The sequence below is a fragment of the Phalacrocorax carbo genome, chromosome 15 (assembly GCF_963921805.1).
Source record: "Phalacrocorax carbo chromosome 15, bPhaCar2.1, whole genome shotgun sequence".
Classification (NCBI taxonomy): Eukaryota; Metazoa; Chordata; class Aves; order Suliformes; family Phalacrocoracidae; genus Phalacrocorax; species Phalacrocorax carbo.
The window spans coordinates 531,674-555,320 of NC_087527.1; the positions used below are offsets into that span (position 1 = coordinate 531,674).

At 49.7% G+C, this 23,647-nt stretch overlaps 2 protein-coding genes across 3 annotated transcripts in view; one reads left to right on the forward strand and one right to left on the reverse strand.

Moving 5' to 3' along the window:
• GGT1 (gamma-glutamyltransferase 1) overlaps positions 1 to 17,817 on the reverse strand; it is a 62,616-nt gene extending 44,799 nt beyond the window's left edge. Inside the window, exons 1-2 of one of the 2 annotated variants that reach the window (XM_064465873.1) lie at positions 17,591 to 17,817; positions 3,310 to 3,373 (exon numbers count right to left, since the gene is read on the reverse strand). The gene's annotated coding sequence lies outside the window, so the exon portion shown is untranslated. Of the gene's footprint in view, positions 1 to 3,309; positions 3,374 to 17,175; positions 17,310 to 17,590 lie in introns of those variants that run through there. The other variant, XM_064465872.1, reaches the window with a different exon arrangement.
• Positions 897 to 22,584, forward strand: LRRC75B (leucine rich repeat containing 75B). Its single transcript, XM_064465878.1, has 4 exons — positions 897 to 1,274; positions 5,911 to 6,039; positions 9,156 to 9,268; positions 20,711 to 22,584. The coding sequence occupies exons 1-4, from the start codon at positions 1,032 to 1,034 to the stop codon at positions 21,231 to 21,233; spliced, it is 1,008 nt and encodes a 335-aa protein (XP_064321948.1). The 5' UTR covers positions 897 to 1,031; the 3' UTR covers positions 21,234 to 22,584.
• The last annotated feature ends 1,063 nt before the right edge of the window (positions 22,585 to 23,647 follow it).

A 23,647-nucleotide genomic window follows, 5' to 3' on the forward strand; every position in this document is an offset into this window, starting at 1 on the left:
AATGATGCAGAGCATCCACATCTCCAACACCATTCACAGCTCTGAGGAATACGGAGAACGAAAGGGAACCTTGCTGGCTCAGTACAGCAAAGAGCCATGGCCATCCCCATTCCCCCAAAGTGAGGACCCAATGGTCACAAGAACAGATTCTTCTTCAGGTGCATCGGATGATACTTGTCTCCCACAGGGCAGTGGGAACCGCAGGCCATGCCTATAGCTGTGTGGCCTCACATTACAGCTGCCAGACACTCCAGCTCTGTGTGCAGGACTTGCAGCCTGTCATGGGCCCCGGTCTCCGTGTGGTGATAGATGTGAACAGATGTGAGCCCATGGCCCCAGCTCCAGAAGGTGGAAGGTCAAGCTGAGCCACTGATTATACTGGGAGCATGACTCAGCTGCCTGCAAAATCTCAGTGGCTGGAAATGGGATCCAGGCTTTGTTCTTTACCATCCTGTTGGATGGCAGCAATGCTGTTTGAGGAGAAGCACATGCTAAACTTGTTGTGCACTGCTGGGGGAGGGAGGGATGCATATGAGGAAACCACTTCTACCCACAGCCGGTAAGGAATGCAACGAGCATTGTACTATCAGTTGCCGATGATGGGTGGGGGGCAAAAATTCCCACCACTTTCGAGATTTGTAAACACCTCCTCTGGGTCCAAACTGATAGAAAACACAGCCCACAGAAGCGGTCCCAGCCAGATGGCGTGTTTTGAACCGCTATTAATTTTGACAACCTTTTGCAGCGTTCAAAGAGTTTGCCCGGAGGAAGAAAAAAAAAAAAAAAGGCTCCCCAAAACGCTTGGATGCAAGGAGCGGGATCCGCTTCTCTCTCGGTCTTCTCCAGCAAGCACCTCCCGGCAGAGCGAAGCCGGAGGAGGCGCCTCCGGGGGCGGGGGCTGCGCGGCACTGGGACCCGAGCAAAGAACACCCCGCTGGGGCGTCGCTCCTCCGGGAGCCCGGGGAGGGGCCGGCCGGGTCCCCCGCCTTCCCCGGCGCCTCTCCCGGCCCGAGCGCGGCAGCATCGCGGCCATGGGCTCCCGGGCAAGCCGGCAGAGCAGCCTGGAGGAGGAGAGCGCCGAGGAGCCTTGCGCCGGCCGGGGCGACTTCCACCTCTCCTCCCTCCTCCTCCACCCGCAGAAGCTGCCCGGGGTGCTGCGGAAAGCCTCGCCGGCGCCCTACGTGCGGCGGGTCGGGTGGCTGCGGGAGATCCAGGCCACGCTCCGGGAGCGCAAGCGGGAGCACGCCGTACACATCCTCAGGCTGCTTCGGAAGGTACATGCTGCGGACGGGCGAGCGGGGCCGCAACAAAGGGCTGCGGGCGGGGCCGGGGTCTGCAGCCCCCCGCGCCGCCGTGCAGGGCTGGGAGCCAGGGTTTGCAGCCCACCTCCTCGGCGGGGCGGCTCTTTGTGCCGCTGTTCAGCGCTCCCTGCCCCGGCGCTTCGGGAGCCCCACTCGGTCCCCGCCGGCCGCGGCAGGAGCGGCTGCGGGGAGGCGACACCCACCCTGGCTCCCCGCCACCTCCCCGTGTCCCCTCGACCGGCTGCCCGGGGGCAGGGAGAGAGGGGCTGGGAGGAGGGCTTGTGCTACAGGCAGGAAAAGGGGTGTCCAAGCCGCAGCTGTCCCTATCCACGCCCCTCCGTGCCAGCCCTGGGTGTGCTCAAGAGCGATGCACCCCAGAGAAAAGCCACTGCCATCCCACTACTGCTGCATCCCCATCCACCTGCCCAGCCAGGCTGGCCAAGGTCTGCCTTTGGGACCACCCAAAATGGTTTTAAAGAGGATCTCTGGTACTGCCTAGGCTGAGAGGAGAGGTAAAGGGGTCAGTGTATCAGTGGGAGCTTGCTTCTGTCTGCCACCATTCAGGAACAGCAAAGCCAGAGTCCTGACAGCGTGGTGCCTAACTGATGCTGAGGGCAGAGCTCTGCTGCTGGAACAGAGCCAACCCCTCCATCACTTTCCAGGCAAACTCAGCTCCCCCAAACTGCAGGCAACTCTGCAATCGGTAGTGCTGGGGACAAATCCTCCCTCTGATTTTGACATAAAACACCATCAGTTCTTAGCTGCTTATGCTACTTCATTAGATAATGGCCTACTTCATCTTGGGAACATACTGAGTTTCTTGCCATAGTGGCAAGTAACCTTTAGTGTGAGTATGCTGGAGCAGGGACTGGCTTGCTGGGATGCTTGTTACAGCCACCCTACCAGCTGCAGGGAGCTGTGTTAACAGCCCTGTCTCTGCTCTGAACATCCTGGGTTTTACAACACATCCAACAGTGGCCATCAGTGCCCCAGGCTACTAACAAGTTGCATGATCATTAATAAGAACTTACAGGACGAAAATTACATCTCTTTTCCCATCCACTGCCTTAGTGTTCACACAAGGATTGTTACCAGCACCACAGACACTCTTCTTGCCGCACATATAGATAGATGAACCCTCGGCAGAATGCCTGTATGTGTGCACTGGTATGGCAGACAAGGGTTGAATCAGATTTCAAAGGCAGTTTTGGAAAGGCACTATTACAAGAAGCTTGTGAAGAGAGGCAACCACTCCGTTCACGAACGTGGCAATGTAACATGAACAGACTTCCATAGCGTATGCCAGAGGCCAGAACTAGAGTGTCATTTTCTATAGTGCTCCCCACCTCTGTTGAGACTGAGGCACTGAAAACCCCCACAGACCTTGGAGATCTCCAGAAGGTTCAGCTGTGAACAGCCAGGGCTTGAATGCTAAGTCACAGGGCCATCTGGAATGGAGGGTTGTTTCTAAGTCCTCCTTTCAATGCAGCCTGCCAGCTCCTTTCAGGATCAGTTAAGCAGTTGGCTTCCCTGCATCTGCACTGGGAATTACCGTGTCCTGAACACTCACGTTTTGTCCACTGTTCTTCCGGTTCCCCTTGTTATTCCTGGTCCCCATCTCTGCCTGCCTGTGTCAAAACGGTGACCCGCTGTTCATCTGCTTATGACAGAGCAGTTGGGACTGCATCCTGTAGTCACAACACAGCCTTCCTCCACCAAGTAAGATGGGAACCCATCCAACACCACACCAAAGAGTTAGTTTTGTGCTCAGAGATTTCAGAGACAGAGGGCTACACTGCCAACACGTATTGCACCCTTCAATGCCTAAACGCAGCTGTCAGCCAGGCTAGGGTCATGTAATCAGAACCAGTCCCCCCCACGTGTCCAATGTCAGCTTCAAAGAGTACTATGATCATCCTTTTTTCTCATTTACAAATTTCCCTCCCTCAACTAAATTCAGCCCTTAGCTTGGTCCCCAGCATGTCCTTCCTTACACAAACTGGCTTACCTTGGCAGTAACACGCTCTCAGGAGTCACAGATTAATGTGTCCCAGTGAGGGTCTGTTTGTTACCTGTAAAAACAGAGATACCTTTTTCACTCTGGTGGACAGAATATTTAACATCATACCTCGTCACTATGCCTTGAGCCAGGGTGCAAGCACCCCAGAGACAACAGAGCAACGGTGAGACCAGTATCGCAGCCTCCCTAAATGAGCAGACATGCTCAGCCAGACCGGAGGACATGGGCTCCTGCTGCAAGGCAGCCTGCTGCTCCCAGCAGACACAGACCTTGTCCAGCCCTGCAGATGTACCCCGCAGGATGTAATTGTACCTGCCAGTGTTTTTTCACCTATGATCTGCAGATCCCAAAGAGCTGTGGAGTGCTTCTAGAATGTTGGGAGGTGCAATTAAGTAAAGCAAGCAAGAAGCCAGAAGCCAATCTGCTAACAGATATGCAAGATACTAGCATTTTAGAAGACTGTACAGAGAACAACTGCAAACCACAGGTGTACACTCATGTACACTTGCATCGTACAGGAACACTCAGACAGCTCCATTGCACATCATCTTATCAGTCTCAGAAACACCCACCTGCAAGACATACCAGCTTTCCTGCTGGTTTAAGTGGGCATCACTCAGCTGAAGCCAGGGGAGACATCAGACTTACACCAGCAAAAGGTCTAGTACAATCTGCTTTCCCTGTGCTGAGACAACGGCCAAGGGTAATTTTTAAGATAACAGCACTAGGTCAACTGAACTGGCAAGACGTATAATGTTCCGCTGTCTGCAGTCACCCTTTAGGTGGTACAAAATTTTCCAGGAAGTATGAGAGAAGGGGAGGGAAACAAGTGAGATGAACCAGAAAATACCCCTGAGCTAAGAATTTATGGACTATCAACATGATGTGGATATTTACAGCTATATTATTTATAAAACCCTCGCAGGCAGGATTTGTAATGGGTCTGCAGATTCATCTTAATGGTGTAGCTCCAATTGGGGGAGTTTAATTACTGCTCTGACATCCACTGCTGCATGCCCAGCCATGCCAACCTCTCTGCAGCTTTCTTCATCTGTGCCTATTACACTTGGCGTAGGAGGCTCCATTTCCCTGAAGCCTTACTGTTAAGGGAGACATTGGCATGATGCCTTGGTATGCTCCTGGCTCACATCCAGCTGTGGCTGTCTGTCCTTCAGGACTGATCCACTGCTTGGCTTCCTTGGTAGCTTATGGGTATCATCTGTGTACACACAGTGACGGGGCTGTGAAGCATTTGGTTTATTCTCCCTTTCTCCACCAGATCTGTAGCTGGGGTCTCTCTGATATTGTGCTCTCTGCTCAATCCAAGCATATCCAGAGCAGGAGAGAATGGATACAGCACTGGCTTTGATTGCTGCTTAGGGTTAAGATCCCACACCTCTGCCACCTATGGCTCCTTCCCTGATGGTGATACATGTGTCTACCCCCCTCCCTTTTTTTTTTTTTTGAGCTCTCAGTGCATCTTTCACTGGGAGGTGCCTGAAGCACACATTCAGCAGAGCAGTGCAAACATATGGGGCACCCATTTGCTTATTCATTTCTTTTGGCAGCAGCATACAGAATTGGCATAGGACTTGTTTCCTCCCTCAACTGAGCCCTCCTTGTCAACTGAATCAAACCCAGCACTGTTCCTATTAGGGAGCTTTATTGTTCCACATTTCTACTCCTGGGGTATATTTTTTTCTGCACTCAGGGTATTTTCATGTATGTGATCTCTTTCCCAGATGCTCCCCACCCCCCCAGCTGTGTGGTATCACCTGACTGTGATAACTACGTCATATATTAGAAATTAGCTTTCCTCTTAGCAAGAAACAGCTTAGTTCTTTGCAGTGTCACCCATCTGGCCCCTGGGGAGGCTTTCTGTTCCCAAGGATGCTGAGGTTTCTTCCAGCATGTCCAAAGGTGCCCCATACCCTGGTCCATGCAGGTAAGTTGCATGGACCAGATATTCCCCTAGCTCACCCTGTGGAAGATAGGAAGAGGACTCCCCAGGACTGTTGTGTAGAGCTACCTATAAATTTACCACTACACCCAAAAGACAATACTGCCAATGCGTAGCATTTCCTGAGAAATCCAAAGCACAGCTAAACTCAAACTGATGGGTCAGCCAGCGACCACCAGTGTGGAAGGCCGTATCTAAATACCTGAGAAAGGTTTGATTCTTCCAGAAAAGCTAAGATTGGAGCAGCAGGTTTAGAGCCAGCCTTCCTGCTTGGCTTCTTCAGCAGGTTGACACAGAAGCTGACAAAACTGTAAGTTTCTCTGGAGCTAATTCTCTCTGGGCTTCAGCCAGCCTGGAAATGATACCACTCTCACCTTCCTGTGGTAAGTAGAAACAAGGTGGTCAGTCCCTAAGATGATTAGCTCAGCTTAACACTGCATCTCATTCAACTCTCTGGCTGTCCACGTTCCCCATCACAGTAATGCTGGGTCAGACACAGCTGCTTCACCTTTGTTGGATAGTTTCATCTACTAAGCAACCAGCTGGCACCTCATGGGATTTACTTTCTTGTTTCAAAACAACTCATGGTTATAGCTCCAAGGGAGGCCATATCTCTGTTTTTCTTGTAGGACCTAGGACTGGAAGGAACATTCCTCAATGAAGTGCTCTACAAAAATGCAACTTTCCTCAACTTGGTGGATCCCATCTCCCATGACTTGCTGATGAGCCTTGCTAGAGATCTGCAGTGTCCTAAAAAGGTGAGCCCTTCCCTCAACTCAGTGGACGTTTTACAACTTCGCACTGATGCGGAGAGCGCCCTAATGGGGTGGCTGGTGCTGCCTGGTGCTCTGCAATCCTTCAGAACCAGCCAGTGTATGCCCTTGGAGTGGCAGCATATAGACTGTTGTGCATATTTCTGTAGAAATCAGTTAAAAACATGAATGCAACTGAAGGAGGGGGTGGTTATGCACACAGAAATCAGGAATTTACTTTTTGTGCCAATAAAACTTGATGATAGGGTACAGGCCAGATAAAAATATATGGGGTGGATGGTGGTGCCATATTCACTGGTGCATCACAGAGGTTCAAAGCAGCTAGCTTATGGGGTGCTTATGGGTCTGCAGAGGGGAACAGAGATCTCTGCACCTCTGCCCAGGCTGGTGTCTCTGCAGGAGGAGGACAAGAACCTCTCTCTTCCCAGGCCCTTTGCCATACATAACTGCCCTAACCCAGCACTATATCCCCCTATAACCTCCCAGATCTCCACATAAAGAATGATGCTGAAGGAATATATTGCAACTCAGGGTTCAAGAAGCAGATGTTATGCGCACGGTATCTCTGCACTGCTCCACACTTTCCTTCAGAGAACAGGGAGAGCAGAGACAAAGGAAGGCAAGGCTGAGTGCAGACAAACACCCCAGATACCACAGTCCCACTGCAACATCAGCATCCATTTGTGTTACCCTTTCCCGTCACAAACAGTTGGATTTGTAATACATCCATTTGCTCATCAAGCTTGGCAAGTGTCGTGTTTGCTTTACAAGGAGAGCAACAGAGTGAATTTCTTTATTCAAAGAGAGATATTAAGTACATCCAGCTCAGAGCAAACAGTGGCACCCTAGGGAATACACTGAATGCCTGGTGTAGATTTTAGTGGCATTTCTAACCTTGTTCTGCCATCTCCTGAGGCTCTCTGATAGTAATTAACCAGTCACGTCTCAATATCCAAACTACATTTACCCAAAGTTTCATCATCAGGCTGCAATGCAACCTCAAAAATCAAGTGTAATTTTTGTGCAAATATTACAAGCTTCTAAAAAGGAAGAGGGTGGGTTGCAGCAGCAGTACCTCTTACCCATACTTCACTTGACCTCATCTCCAGCTGTTCTACCAGACCATCTCCAACCTCATGCTGTGCAGAGGTGGCATGAGGGGACATTACCCTACTCCAGTACCCACATGCCTAGCAGAAAGCACACTACAGTCTTTGTATACCTGCATATACCTGACCCCCCTCTATTTTCATGTCTTATAGATGCACATGCTTATCTGCACTGACACACACACCATTATATAGATAGTGTTTTCCCCATTCCTAAGGAAGACGTTGAGCACCTGAGCTGCCCCTCAAAGCCAACAGGAGTTTAATTAAGGCATTGGAGACACTCAGCACCCTGCAGGACCAGCATCCATCCCAGCACAAACATCATCAGACCGTGTCCCCTCTTCAACCCTGGCTGAGCATCTGGTGGGTGTAACTGCATTACAGGCGAGCAGGCTGAGTGCAATTCCCAGTTTGTCAGTGGAAATTAAATCAGTGAGGACAGGGGAAGGAACAGGAGGGTAATTCTTAGTTGTGAGCCAACAAACGCTTGCGGAGCATCGTGCCAGCTTCTGCACTGAGGCCTGCTATGCATGTGCACCCCCTTGGAAGGGTCTGCTGTTGTAGGTGACAGCAGGGTCCCAGATGCAGCCTTACCAGTACAGTAGTAGCCCAGAACAAGGCACCTACCCAATGGCACAGGCCAGTCCCTGTGGGGTTCCCAGGGGAGCTAGGACAAGGATCAGCAGGTGTTCAGCTGAGCAGAGGCTGGGATCCCTCTCCACTTGGCACAGCAGAATGGCCACGTGCTGGCAGCGCATCCCTGAGGAGTTCAGCTGAATCAGTGACAGCTTAGGAAAGTCACGGTGCAGCTGTTGGATCACAGTACAGCACTTTAATTTACCCTTTATTGCAAGCGGTTAGCATATGCCCTGACAACTTTACTGTATGTTTACCTATCAAATTCCTAAATGCACATGTTGCACCACAGCTAGAGGGCTGAGGAATGGGAATGCAGGTGTCTCAGCATTTTGAAAATATGCTAGAGGGGGGAGTAATCCCAGCCTTCAACAGCTGCCATTTGCCATTCTACTTCACCAGAGGAAGAGAGGTGCTGTTCAAAGTCATGGCAATAGACAACACGTGCAAAAATAAACCCAGTGAAGTAGCCACCATCTTGGTGCCATCTTTTCCTGATGAGTTACTGCAGGGGCTGGAGGGAACTGCTGGCATTGGGAAGCTCCTGAACTCAAACCTCCAGGAGCAGAATGGGCTGCAAGGAAGTAAGATGGAATATGGGGAACTCATTGGTTCCCTGTCCTGGGATCTCCCAGCTGCAGCATGGGAGGGAACAGAGTCAGGGTACTACTGCAGGAAGAGCAGGGATGTCCCAGGGCACGTCTCTCCCAGCAAGAAGCATCTGGGGAATGGGGCACAGGTGCCAACTGCTGACCTGTCCACATGAGGGGTCCTTCCAAAGCCAGTACGCAGTTAGAGTTTGGGAGGCACAGCAACAAGGTAATGGATAGAAATTTAGCATAGTCCTGTAACACAATGAGTTGGCTGCTTGTCTGCCCGGCTGCAGATGGGTGCTGCTGAGGGTACAGCAGTGAGGAGTTGAGGCACCCATGATGTCACTGCATTGAGCTTTTTTGAAAGCAGAGATCTTTTGAAAAGGGTGTAGCGGGTCCCTGCACAGAGCCCTTCTCACATTGTCAAGCACCCCTGATACCCCCCCTCTTCTGAGATCCACTTGCTCCTTGCTAGGGTGTGAAATTGTAGCCCCACTCTGGGCAGGAACATGCTAGCAGAGCTGGGGTCCTTCCTGGCAGTACAGAGCTCCTACTCCTCCTCCTCCATCCCAGGAGGAGATGGTGTGTGGCACAGAGGCATCTCAGGCCTTTTCACCATTCCTCTTTCATCCTCTTTTCCTCCCCTATATTTCCCTGCTCCACTACCACCTCTGTTTCTTTCCCATCTTCCTCTGTCCTCCCTCTTGCCGCCTGTTCTGCTGTGGTACATGCAGAGGCTAAGCTGTCCCTTTGCTTTCAGGAATATGACCCCTGGAAATCCTCGGACAGGATCTGCAGGCAGCTGATTTACCACCTAACTCCCCACTCAAAATGGCACCGGCACGGTATGCCCCGGAGGAAGTCCCAAGTGTGGTAAGCAACCTGGCAGGGACAGTGTGGATGAGCACCGAGCAGAATCTGCCAGGAGCAGCTGTGCTGCAGCCAAGCACCATCCCAGTCTGCCACTACTGCCCTTCTCAGAGAAGGGCAGGGCTGAAAACCTGCATGGCAGGCTCTGCTCAGTCTCTTAGAAAACCTCAGCCAAACAGCATAGGGTCAGTGCCAACACCCCTCTCTCAATCTGGTTTGCTGTTTACTCCTTTTTATGTAGTCTTACCATTCCTCAACCTCTCCCAGGTGCACTGAAATCAGTCCCACTGAAACAATGGTTGCACAGTACAGACAACCCTCCGAGCAGGGCTCACAGGGCATTTGGCCCTCGGAGCATTGCTAAAGCTGGCAGCCTTCCAGATACACGCACCCACATGCTGAGCTAAGCCGGACCCCAGCTCTGCATCCCACTCTGTCCTTGTCTATCCCAGTGTAACTTCCCTGCCTGCAGGGGAGGTCTCCCATTATGAAGGGCTGCTGATCACCCCATTCAGTAGCAACCACATTGGGGTGGCTGGCAGAGAGCTGGCCAACCTTACTTACCTCCCACTTCTCTGCCAGGGCTGGAGATGATGGAGAGTCTTACACACGGGGAAGCCAAGTCAAGGCACATTGGCCAAAGACAGCTACTTACTGCTTTCTACTACATATTCAGACACCCACACTTGCTCTCTCCTTGACACTTGCTGCCTTTCTAATCAGATGAAGAGCAATCCCTACTTCTTCTAAATCCACCCCTTCTTGTTTTCTTCAAGCAAAGCCTGTCCCTGAGACACAGATCACCCATTCTGAAGAAAAAACAGAGAAGCGACTAAGAAAAAAGGAGCTTATGTCAGTCCCATTAGCTTCACAGGAATAAATGCAGGATTGGGTAAAAAGAAATGCAAAATTAGCAGCACTCTGAGAACGGCCTTGGGCTTTCCTGAGACTTTCAGAGTCTTTGATGCCTGTGCCAGCAACTTAAAGCACCCCCCATGGGATTTGACATTTCCATTGTGCCTTTCGTTCTGACTCCAGGGCAGACCCCCAGTACGTCTTAAGGAATAAAATCCCTAATACCATGATTTTCAGGCCATCTGCCTCTCAAAGCTGTAGCCCCACTTTGCCACTGAATCTGAGCCCCCTGTGACTTTCAGTGCTCTCATCCCCAGCACCCCACAGGGCAGGGCGGTTTGTGCCAGTTTGCAGGTGGGAACCACAGCACAGAAAAAGTCCAAGGGACCAGAGCTGAGCAAGTCCTTTTCCAGACCCACTCAGATGGCCTTTTCCCTATGGGACCCTGCAGAGCACTGGAGATGCAGAGAGCAGGTCTGACCTCATCCTCATCCCCTCCCAAGATAGGGAAGAGAGGCTTAAAGCTAGAGGGTGCTGGAAGCAGGGAGAGCTCTAGAGAAGGTGGCTGCCTCCATTCCTTTCCAAGCTCCCTTTTACTGAAAGCCAGCCTCATTCTGGTTTTCTAAGTGAGAAATCCCTCCCTGCTGCTACCTAACTCAACCCTCTGCCCCCACACTCCTGTTCTGAGACAGAACAAGCCTCTTCTCCAGTTGGAGAGTCAAACTGGAGGTGTTCCCTCTGGCTGCACAGCCTGGAAAGAGCAGAAGAAACTCATCACTGCTGCTAACTCATCACTTACTAACATCATGGAGAGCAGACCTGTGGCCAGAGGAAGAGCACGAGGCCCCATGAGCCCAGATTGCACACAGGGGGGTCAGGCCCAAAGTGCTGGCCAGGTACAGAGCATGGGAGCACAAACAGGGAGAGGGGAGCAAGGCAATGTGCAATGGAGGGAAATATAGGGCTAAAATGTGTGACCCTGCCTGGCTGCCAGGCCCATCTGCACAGTGTTACATAAGGCACAAAATTTTGACTAAATATGAAACAGCAGAGCTTCCTCTTTTAAAACTGGAGAGGAACCGGTTTGCAGTTTGCAGCAAAAGGCAGCTTGCAGAGTTGGCATCCGAGGGCGCTGCAAGAAAATGGATGTTGCTGGTAGCAGGAAGGCAAGAAATAGCTGTTTCATTTTGAGATATCAGGGCCTGATTTTGTCCAGCCAGGCTGTTTTTACCTGATCTGAAGTCTACACTTTTGTCTGCTAGTGGGAATATTTTACTGTAGTCTCTGAATCCATGCCCTTGTATTGCAGCCTTCCTGCCTTCAAAGGTCCGCAAAAAGCATGGGTGTAACAGCAATACTTTGAAGGCATTTCTAAAATCTAGTGGGGATTTGGGACAGCAGGGAGGAATCAGTGTGAGGAGAATACATTCAGGAACTCAGTTCTTCTCTCGCTTTTGCAGCGTCCTGGGCTTTGGCTTCCACAGAGCTGATGCAGGACCCCCTTGTTCTCTTCTGAAATGTGATTTCTGCTTTCTGGCAGCATGTCAGATGGGTGCAGGAGATAATTAACAAGCCCAGCTATACAGAGAGCTCAGAGCATCTGCCAGGTTTTAATTACATTTGGGCTGTTATGGAGATGTGATATGGGAGGTGGAAAGGATCTGCAATACTGGAGCTGTATCACTCATCAGGTGTTCCTCCCCACCACCAAATAGCAAACCAGCACATCAAAAACAAACTGTAGTTACATCTCCATCTACTCTCAGTGGGATCCAAAGCATCCAGCTAGTACAAACCTGAGCCTTTATGAACTCGTAAAGCAGAAAGGCTAAGATACATTTCTTCAAGCACTCCTGTTTCGATACATAGCAATCCCGGTACATCTGGGCCTGTAAACTCTTAGTTGGTTTTTAATAGAACCAACCATACTTCCACCAAGCAGGAATAGCCTTATGCTATAGAGCCAAACAAGATGCTAAATATTCACAAACGTGAGAGCCTCTGGATATGCACAGATATGTTCCTCTAGACCTCCTTAACTGCAAACCAGCTCCCCACTAAAGCCAGAGGTCCCACCTGCTTCCACTACCACCTTAAACACTGATGTATTCAACCCAGGGCTACAACAGCAGCGAGGGTGCTATGTGCCTTGCACAGGACACAGTGGACTGCTGTTCCTCCTGTTTAGCCATTCCTCTAAAGAGCTACCGACAGAAGTGACTATATATGGCACCCGACCCTGAGTCTGGGGGAGAAGTCAGCTGAATACCCCAAGCCAGAAGTAAGGTCCATACAAAAACATGGAAGGAGAAAGCTTATTGCAGCACAGCAGACTCAGTGCAACAGCATCTGAAGCAAGGAGGAGAGATCCAGCCTGTGCTGTGTCTGCTGTCTCCGCTTAATTAAACTGTCAAAAGCAATGCTGGGAGGCCATGGGCTCTTGACAGTGTCTGTCTGCCTCAGACACTGCTAACCCTTCATTGTACATTTCAGCTGTCCAGGTGAGGCTTGGACAGGTTTGCTGCTCTTAAAGGGTTCAATTCTTTCCTGCAAAATCCTGTCTCAGGTCAGCTAACAGCCTGCACCCCACCTTGCGGCTGACCCTGCTTCAGTTGGCTGCCTGATCAAATGGGGAAGTCGAGCTCTTGGGGGATTTACTGGAGGTTATAAAATTAAAAACTCAAATGCTGGAGGATATTTCCACAATAGGGACCAGCATGACTTCACTGCACAATTGTCAGTCCCTTATATTCTAATGGGAATTCAGTATTAGCACTATTTTACAGTTATATAGATCACTCACACTTAATGACCAGAATATGTCCTAGAGTATTGCATAACTCCAGGATTGCTTTCTCATTAAATTGACATTTATAGTGTAAAGAGTAATGGATTAAGAAATGCTCTTCTCCACAGACATAGGCTTCTTAGACTATTAACACCAATTCTGTGGTATTTTGACAGATGCAGAATTTTTGGATGTTATTAATTCTTGTTTTCAGAAGTCTTCAGAATTCCTTAAATCAGCACTGCAGAACTACATGTTCTAGTGTCTATCTCTAATATAGACTTAGAATCTAAGTCTATCATCTAGATAAATGATCATTCCACCATCTGCATCCCTGCAATCCAAGGAGCTTACTACCTTTTGAGTGCAAAGCCATACTGGACTGCAATTCAGAGGGGAGGGGGAGAAGGGTACCAGGGGAAGGTAGCATTTGTCTGGAGAGCTAGATCACAGCCTAGTATTGCAGTCAAGAAGCCGTGAATTACAGCTGAGCTCTCTTGGCAAAGCCATGTCAGGGAACCTTATGCATCTTCCACTTGCATTGTCCCCAGAGCTGGCTACTTGAGTATAATTACTTCCTTCTCGAGTCCAAAGAATTAATCTTGAATCCACAAAACACAAAGTGATCTTTACAAGCAGGATGTTCCTGGCACAGAAAAAAATCCCAGATTTTTCAGTGACTTGTTCCAGAACGGCAAAGGCAGCTGTGTGCATGGAGTTAACTCCCAAACTATGCATCTAGGCTTTCCTTTTCACAAGTCTCACCACAAGTTTACTTTGCTCATCTGAGTGAATTTTATTTTGAAACATCTTGGCTAATCCAAAGCTGGGTGGAGAACAGAGATGCTTTCTGGGCTCATTTCTCTGTTTCTCAGACACTGATGTGCATTGCTGAGACATTGCAGCATTAGATGCCCTTTTAAAATGCAATGAAAGCACTTGTGTCTAGAAGACTCAAGGAAACAGCTCTCAAAGGCTTTGGATCTTTGTGGGTTGTTTGTTTTTGTTTGGTTAGTTTTTCAAGGGGGGATTGTTTGGTTGGCTTTTTTGTTCCACCCAAAAAACATCACTCAGGGCTGCACATGACAGTGTTGGCAGATTAGGTCCTAGCCTTCGCATGGCATGAGGTGAATAGTAACTAGAGCTTCATGTCACCCTTATGCAACAGGGTAAATAGGCACCATCATTCCTGCTTTAGAGGTAGGAAGCTAAGTTAGAGAATGCCAGTCAGTTAACTAAAGTCACGTGGCGATAGTCATATGGGAGTACAGAAATGGCCCCACACAATGTTTTTGAGAAGCTGCTGCTTGCAGAGATGTCAGCTGACCAGACATGACCTGGTGATTAAAATGTGGAGGGAGGCAGGAACGTCCCCTCCCCTCATCTTACAGGGCAGAGACACCCAAACACTACCCGCGATCAGGGTTCCCAGCAGCATTGAGAGGCAGGTGCATCTGCAAAGGTTGTTGGAGGTGGCAGAACGGGTCATCCAGCAGCTTGACACTGCCCTGTGGCAGATCAGAAGGAAAAAGTCTAAGGCAGGCAGGAGAAGCAGGACACTTTGATAGAGGCAATGACTAAAATAATAGCAGCTGGGTGGCAGATGGTAGTTAAAAGGAATCAGCATAGAGCTTGTACCTTTAACTCTTACCCAGTTGAAGATCTGACAAGAACATAGGCTGATACATGACATTTACAGTGAGGAAGGTAGCATTATTCCTTGCTTTGCTAGGACAGACCTAAATAATGAGATGAAACAACCAGAGGTCTTGAATGGATCAAGTGGCAGCAGGAGGAAGGCCAAGGGCTCACAGCTCTCTTGAACACACCTTCAAGGACAGAGTGAAGGTGACAGTGGAGCCAGGAGGAGAGGCGCTTAGCCGCATCATCACCTACAGTTATCCACATCCTACTCCAGCTGCAGAGGGAGGAGGGTAGAAGAAAGGCCACCTTTGCACTGCCTTCTCACATGGTGAGGGATCTCCCCACAGTTGATCAAATAAACTCAGGTACAAGGATGGAGATGCAACTGAGGGACTTCCCATGGAAGAGGCCTGTTTGCGCACTGCCTGCATCTTTGCAGGGGTGCTGGGCCCAGCCTCAGTACAGCTCAGGCTGGGTTAGTCTAGGTCAGTGATTCTGAGAATTCTCTTTCATGTCTCACTAGAGGCAGCTAAAGCCAGCCCTGCACAGCAAGCACCCTGTACCACAGGGAAGCAGAGCACACAGATTATGCCAAGTAGGCAATTAAAAAGCCCAGAGTCCATCCTCTAAATCACTGCTCAGAGAACAGAAGCCATCCAGACATGCCTGTCACTAGGTTCTATGCAAGAAAGAGCAACCAAGAGATACCCGACTCATTACTAATTAGCCACTCCTGGCAGTACCTGTTAATGTAGGAAGGGACGCACAGTGATGGGACTTTCTGGCATCAGAAAATTTTACATTTGGAGGCAAATTAAATATAAAAATAGGAGGGGGGAGGGGGATAAAGCTGGTAGTTCCTCAAAGAGACAGGTAGGGACTAGCAGGCATGCTTCTTTACTGAAATCTTATCTGGCTCGTATCTCCTCCCAGCCTCTCTCCATAGCACGGAGACAAGGAAATGAGGCTGGGACTCCAGGAACCTGAACATTCTCAGGCTGAACAAGCTCCTCCAAACCCCACAAAGCTAACGAGAGGTGAGGCACTGCTGTGGCTACTGCAAGTCCCACCAGAGCAACAATCAGGAGTCATTACATCCCTTCCCAGCAGCCAAAGAAATCAGCTGATGAGAAAGAAGTTGAAAGGATTCAGTGCTAATAAAAAAAAAAAAACACAACAGAAAAAAATGTGCTGAGCCCTCAGCTTTCTGGACTCAAAGAAGGACCTGGAGAGTGCCTAAGGGTTAGGTCCCTTGGGACAGGCCTTGGAGGCAAACAATTAGCAAATAATTGTTTTGGTGCTCTCTCTCACTTGTTTCAGCTCCCTCTCAATTGTTTTGGCTCATCTCAAGACAGCTTCGAATTTGCTTTCGTTAGCTGGGTTCCCAGGAGGCAGGAACAGTGACTGGGCCTTATGTGGCGAGAGGACTCTTGTCCCAGAAAAAAACCAAGGGAGTCACAACATGGTTTCATCCCTTTCCTGCCTGCATTTGTGATTGAGAAAGATCCTTCTTCCAATACCTGCAAGTTCCTCAGACCACTATGCTGCCTGAACTGATCCTGGGTGGATCTCACATGGCCAGGCTCATGGTGCACCCTGGGGACTGCTGGCTAACACCCACTGAAGAGCTGAGGTGGCACCTGGGGAAGGGATAAGTGGGAGAAAGGCCAGATCACAGGGAGGGAGTTTGGAACGATGCAAGGAATGACTTGTTTCACATGAGAAGGAAGGCAACATACATAGAAGAGCTCTCATTCCCTCAGGAAGGCCAGACTGGGGTTGCAAGCAGGGCACTGATCCCTTGTACACGGGGGGCAGGCAGGCACCATTCCTCGCTGGACGCTGCATCTAGCTCCAGGCAGGCAGTAGGAGACCGGCTGCTGATTGCCCTTGCTTCTTGCTCAGTGTTTCACAGGATTTCTCACTTGCAGCCATTTCTCCAGCACCTAAGGGAGTGGGGGTTTGTTTCCTCTCTAAGCTTGCTGCAGATAATAGAAACAGTCTGCTTTCCTGCACCCAGGGTCCAGATCCTTGTTAGACGCAAATCCCCACAGTTATAAATCTGCACACAGCACCAGTTGCTGTAGCATTAGGCTAATCCAGCCTCCGGTGCTTTGCAGTCCTCTGCCCACAAGTCCCATGGGCATCAAGAGCCATGTCACCAAGTAGCTGTTTTGTCTCACACAAAGGAAAAAAAAAAAGCTTCTGCAGCTGAAGCAATCTTTAAGCCTATTTTACTTGTAGAAATTAGGCCGTAATAGATGACCCATTTCCCTGGAAATAAACCTGGCATTTTCTTAGCTGTTGCACAAGTGTCTAAGAGCCTGGGGTCCTGTGTATCGTGCCCCACCCCAGAAGAAACAGAGTTTAGCAGAGCTCCAAAAAACACCAAGTGTCAGATAATTCAGAGTAAAGCTTCCACCCACGTCTCCCTGTCGCTTTTCTGACAGGGGATAACAAAGCAACGGAGAAGGAGGAGTGGTCAGCTATTCTGTGCCCTGCCCCAGAGATGCTGTTTAGCTGCCCCTCTTGGAGCTGCACAGGAACACCAAGGAGGCAAGGAGGAGAGCTGCCAGGACTCAAAGCATGCATGGCGCAGCAAGTCTCATGCTTCAGCACTTACCAGAAAGCCGAGGGCCTGGCTGCGGCATTAGGGGCTACATCCACCAGCACAAGGCTTCTACAGACACATCCCTACAAGAAGCATTTTTACAGGCAAGAGAAGAACTTGTTTAAGAAGGAACCCACAGTTTTGAGGCAGGAGGCCCAGAGCCACCCTGGCAGGTACAGCAATGAGGGCAAAAGGAAGCAGCAAAAAACACAGGAAAGGAAAGAAAAACAAGGCAGCAAAGGAGGGAGGGAGGGCCCTGGCACAGGACAGGAGGCCGGAGGGTTTAAGCACATTCAGCCAGGAGCAGTCCAGTCTGGAGAATCAATTACAGGAAGATAATTTGCCTGCTCGATTAAGGCCTCCCTGGGGTATTGGCTTGTTGTTGGGAAGAGCAGCAGAAGGTACCTGCTCTGGTCGGAGCACAAACCGTGACTTATTGCTGCAGTCCCCGCACAGCAGTCAGCAGGAGGGGAGGCTTCACGGGGAAAGGCAGACAAGCACGTTGCTTTTGGCCTTCTGACGTTTCCTCTCACTCCTCGCTGTCTGCGCTCAGAGCCAAGCCACTCAAAAGGGGACCCCAAGAGCCGTTCAGACTTGCCCCCAATTAAGAAAGCTGCTGTTGCAAATGCAGCAGGAAAAGCGGCACCTGAATGCTGAGGCCCGGCAGAGGGAGCGGTGCCAGCTCAGACGTGCCCTCCAGTGGGCCCCACTCCAGCCTGGCTCCCATCGCAGACTGGGAGCTCTAAGGCTTGGTCCTTCTAGCTTTACAATAGGAAGGTCAGAAGAGACTTTGCACAAACTCAGATAAGGCTTGGGGTGGGGGGGCATCCCTATATTTATGTCGCCTTTCTACACCCCACCCAGATTTGCCATGTGTTGACAGCACTGGGGAAGAGAATTTCCAGGAGTCACAGGCTGTGTTTGCACAAAACATGCACTGAATTAATTATAAGCTTGCTTCTGTGCTTGTTTACCCTGTATTCCCCCACATGCCCAAAAAAAGTCTTACTCTAAACCAGTACAGGCCAAAGAAGGCTTCTGTCTCATCTCTTGTACCAGCCCCTACCAGATTTAGGGGAGTATTTCCCCTGTTCAGTCAGGTTTATACTCAAGATTCATTTCTCCCCTCTTAGTGTGAGCAATATGGATGCACACCTCCACTGTGCACTTGATGCTTCGTTTTGCTAGAACAAGTACTCCATATAAAACATCTAGCACAGCTAAAGGGATAACATGCCAGGGGATGCCTTGGACTCTCCCAGCTGTGAGGCTAGTCCCTGACAGATTTTTTACAAGGTGAACCCTCTTTTGTGGCAAGTTCTGCTACACCACTGCCTGTTGTTTGTGTCAAACTATACCAAAAAAACAAAGGCACACATTGTTTTTCCAGCAGAGTTGGAGAAATACAGTGCCTAGGCAGCCTGGGCTGATAGCAAACATTCCTTGATTATCAGGAAAAGGGAGGCTCGCCCAGTGCCATCCAGAGTGCAGCATACACAGTTCACAGCTCCTACTACTATTGCAGCAGCTGAGAGAAACGCATCACTGCTACAGGCAATGTGGTTGTGACTAATTCTTCACAATCCTGTCTCCAGGGCCCTGATATAGGAGAGAATCTTCCAGTGAAGGCCCTTTGGAGAACTCACTTGTATTCTTTCAGACCATTATAATTCACCAATACATCAGTTTCTGCTATTTGACAGTACAGACAAGCACTGCTCCCCGTGCCCGTCCTGTGATCCACTGGGGAGTAGTCTGGATCATGTAAAGTGTAAACATTTAGTAAATAATACATAAAGCTCTTTTAAACCTTTAGGTCTGAAAGTAAGTTATTCCACACTCTTTTTACCTCTCTACCATGAGAGCTCATTAGCTCAAATGCATGTTTGCAGATGCTACCTCAGTCTTACACAGTGAATCCTCACAGGAAGCACAAGGACCCATAGAAGTAGCCTCAACAAAATGCTGCTAAACGCAGAGCATGAATTTGTGGGCTTAAGAATTGACAGGGCAGGCCACGAGGTCTTTCAACCTCACGCTCCGACAAGTAAGCACAGCTACAGGTTTGCCAATGTTGAATGTGTCCATGAATGGCTGCTGCCTGCACTGATGCACATTCATTCACTTGTATTACCACATGCTCATAGGAGATTATTAAGGACTGAAATTTCCAGGATGCCACAAACTGCACATGTAAAATGAAGCTACAGAGACAGCATTACACCCTCTTCACAACTGCAGAAGGGCCTGGCGACACTAAGGCTCACAGGGACATTCTCACCTGCCACAGGCGCTCCTGCGGTGCTGCCACCTCCTCCAAGGAAATTGCACATCCCCATGTACCCGCTGCTCTCAGGGACAGGCTGTGCCACAGGTGTGCAGGATACTACAGAGAGCCAGATAGGAAGAGTGGGCACCTTCAAATTGGTGGTTAATTCTTAACCCACCCTGCTCCTCCGAGGCTCAACAAGGCACTTACAGACCCACTGACCACATGATTAATGACACTAGTGGTGGTCCTACTAGAGCTCCCATATCCTTAAAGCTAGATATGTCTGAAAGGACAGCAAGACTAATATCATTTACACTAAGGGACTAGGCTCTCATATGTTACACCAACACATATTTCTACTCAACCTTGCAATGCATCCCCACCAGCTCCTACAGCCCCACAGCTCCCACTTCTCACAGCACTCTCACAAAACCACAGCCCATCCTAAAACTCCACATCCCACTCCCTTTGCATACCCAACAACCCCATAGCACAGCCTTGCCTGCTGTACAGCTTGCCCACCTCCTCCTCACTTCACTTGCCAGGTAGACAGCAAAAGAAATGCCTGAAACCATCTCTCTAGATTTCTTTTAGCACCCTTATGCCCTCTCCACCTCCTCACAGCTGCAGCAGACCCCAGATGATCTGCTGACCACAGAGACCCAAATAGGCAGCCACTGGTGCTGCTTACTGACTAAGTGCTGCTTGGGAAGGCTTTTAAAGGGATATACAGTAAATACACTCCTGGAGTGCAGTTTTCCTATGGCTTGTTTTCCTGATAAGATATCCATTTTTCAGCCTTTTAACACTGCTGTCGTCTGCAGTAGCCATGCAGCACAGTCTGTTTGTAACAGACCTTTGTAGTCACCTGGAGGGGTGGCACACAAACAGCCCACACACAGTCCAAACCAGTGTGCTTGGAAAGTTTGCTTGCCTTGGTTATTTTTGCTTTCTGTGCATGAGTGTCTGTACATGCACATACAAACACTTTGAAATGTGCTAGTGGAAGACACTGTAACATCCTATGTTTAGCCAGTTTTGGCAAAGTTTATGTGTAAGTACTGACAACACACAGGAAAATCCTAGGACAGAGTCTGCCTGGAGGCATGGTGCAAACCTTGTGTTGTTTCCCAAATGAACTCCATTAACCCTTTGCTTAACGTTCTAGCCCATGTTCTTAATGAGTTCTTCCCTGTTCCAGTTGATCTGTCACTTTGGTGAGAGATGAATGGGAGTGGTACCCTTAATGATCTCTCTCCCCCTTTCCATCATTAGCCTGAAGACCAGCCTGCAGAAGAAGGTGAGCCAGGACTCCATGGATTTGTCAGGGATCCCCCTGACCATGCGGGATGTCCACCGCATGGCCTACTACCTGCAGAACAACGGGGACAACCTCACATCTGTGGACCTGAGCTTCACCGAGCTGAATGATGACATGGTGCGCCTGCTGCTGCCCTTCCTCTGGGCACTGCCCAAGCTCACTCACCTTTCCCTCAATGGCAACCGACTGACGCGGGCGACCATGAAGGAGCTGACTGACACCATGAAGGACATGAACAAGTTCCCTTGCCTGGCCTGGGTTGACCTCGGCAACAATGTGGATGTCTCCTCCATGCCGCAGCCGTTGCTCGTGGGCCTGCGCAAGCGCCTCAGCCAGCAGACCACGCTGCCTACCATCTATGAGGCGCTCGACTGCGACTCAGAGATCTCCACCGGGCATGAGGGCAGCCAGCCAGAGGACGAAGCACCAGGAAGCACCCCGCCACGTGCTTTCTCTCAGCAGGGCTGCGAGAGGTGACTGGACAACAGGCTGGCACTGGCACACTGAAGCCGCCCCAAGGAGAAGTCTTGAGTACAAACAGCAAGCAGAGGGCCAGCTTTACCAGCTTCCTTCTCTCACCTTCCCTGACATCTCCCCCCCACTTGCTGTGAGACAAAAGCCTGTTGTCCCCCCACAACATGCTCCGCTCCCTCCCCTCACTGCCAAACCCATTGCCCATGTTCCAGAGAGGAACCAGTGACTTACAGTGAACCTGGTCCCCAGGCAGGGTCTCACTGGAAGACGGGAAAAGACCTGTCGGAGTCAAGAATATCCTCCAGCAGCCATTGGGTTGAGGGAAAGGGATGGGGGGGAAGCTAAAACAGAAACAGGCTTGTAGTTTACTTCCTTTCTTCCTTTTCCTATGCACCTTGGAAACCTTGGGACCTGCAGCCTTGAGTGTGAAAGGAGGTACCCCAAGAGTCTAGCTGTTGTGGAGCTTAGTTGAAGGGCTCAGAGGCCAGAGCTGGAGCCCGGCAGTGTGTCTCCCTCTTGTGTCTGGCTCCTTTTGTTTTGTTTTTTTCCTATTGTGTGTTTTGCATTAACGTCTGAACAAAGGGACTTGGTCAGAAACCATTGGATTGCATAGGCTGGGGCGGACACATGGCTTGGAACTGCAGCATCAGGATATTTGCTGTGTGACCGGGGTGAGAGGGAGGGGAAGGAGGTATGTGTTGGTGGGACATGGGGGATGGGATGAGTTGGGATGGGATGGGAGAAGAGGGAGGGAGAGCAGTCTTGTGGATTAGCAGGATTGGTTGCAAAAACTGTGCTTTTGTACTGAAATTACAAGGTCCAAGTGAAATCGAGGAAAAGCAGACAGCTAAGTGCATAACTGTGGCACTAGAGGAGCAAGCAGTGAACATGCCAGAGGTGGGCACTTCCCAAACTAAAGCGCAAAGCTTTGGCTCCTCATGGCGTATTGCATACCTCATAATACAGACATGACGTGAGCAGCTGCATCACCATTTCCAGTGCTGTCCAAAAACCAAACCACTGATGCAATATTTCTAGTGTTTTCCACATTGCTCATGCTCTATGTAAACATAATAAACAGTTCTCTTGGACATGAGGGTGAAGCACTGTGGAGTCTGAGTACCTGGGTTGTTCATAAATTGAGCCAGCAGCCCAGACACTACAAGAATACAAACCAGGAGTCCTCATGCAGTGCCTGAGCAGTGGGGGAGAGGATTAGCAAGTACCATTCACATTGGTGAGAGTGATTAATTCCCTTAAGGACAGTGAAACATGAAGGTTGATTGTGGTAGGCTGCTGCCCTTCGTGTTGCAAGGCGCTGATACAAGTAAACTGATCCGACTTTAGCTGGTAAGTCAAGTCTTCTCAATTATCTGTCCCCACAGGAATTCAGAGAGCAGATATGTTTTTGAAAGAGTTAAAGAAATCAGGCATATGTAAAAACCCATACAAGTCCTGGCCCTTCTAAATTAACAACGGTAACTTTGCCTTCCTCTGCTGATCCTCTCTGGGAGTCTCAACATGTACAAGCAACTCATATACTAAGCCACATAAATCCACATGAAATAGATACACCTTTCATGCTTCTTGCTGATTTTACAAGATGTTGCAAGAACCAACTTGGTGATATTTATCAAGTGATTTATCCCCTTTGGACCAAGAATGTGAGGCTACTGGAAGGTATCGGTGTCTCTGATCAACCACCAAAAGCCCCGGATAAATCCAGTTCTCTGAGGAAGAAAGCTGGGTTTAGAGACACTGTGCTGATTGTTGCTGACAGTGCAAATGCTGGACCCAGTCCTGTTCGCACCCCGGTCACTGGAACAGGACCTTGTAACCTTCATGTTGTTAACTTACAAACAGAAGTGTTGTAAAGTCTTTGTCCTGCTGACCAAAAAGAGCAGAACATACAAGGTAAAGCAAATATAGCTATGGCCAGGTGCTAGCCGCCCCTTCCCAGTGGAAGTGGAAGAGAAAGGGCCCTGAGATAGCCATAATATGATGCTTGGCCAGGAAGAGGGGGAACAGTGAGTGCAGATGTAGCCAGGCCCCAGCACAACCCAAGGTGGGAAGGGGGCACGTGCTCCCCTGCCCAGCTGTCTCCCAAACCCACTTGTTAGCCCTTACAGTGAATCTGCAGAAGTGGAGTAATTTCTGCGGCAAAGACTATAATTGGGGAGCATGAGATTGTTTTGCAAAAGGCAAAACAGAGCTGCTCAAGTGGCCTTTCCCTTTCCTGAGAGAAGGGCTGTGCTGCTTCCAGAGGTCACCACCTGCCTCTTTTCCCAGAACTCATTTTTCCCTTCTCTGTGTGGTATGTTTCCTCCCCTGCTGTGGAAGAGATGGTATTAATTCCTTCTTTTTCTTCTTTTCCTTCCAAAATACCTTTCAGCAAAATGAAAAGCATTTCAAATGTC

Excerpts from the sequence above, each read along its gene's own strand:
- LRRC75B (XM_064465878.1), top strand. The coding sequence starts at position 1,032 with ATGGGCTCCCGGGCAAGCCGGCAGAGCAGCCTGGAGGAGGAGAGCGCC. Across the intron at positions 1,275-5,910 it reads TCCTCAGGCTGCTTCGGAAG|GACCTAGGACTGGAAGGAAC; the intron begins GTACATGCTGCG and ends TTTTTCTTGTAG. Across the intron at positions 9,269-20,710 it reads CGGAGGAAGTCCCAAGTGTG|CCTGAAGACCAGCCTGCAGA; the intron begins GTAAGCAACCTG and ends TTCCATCATTAG.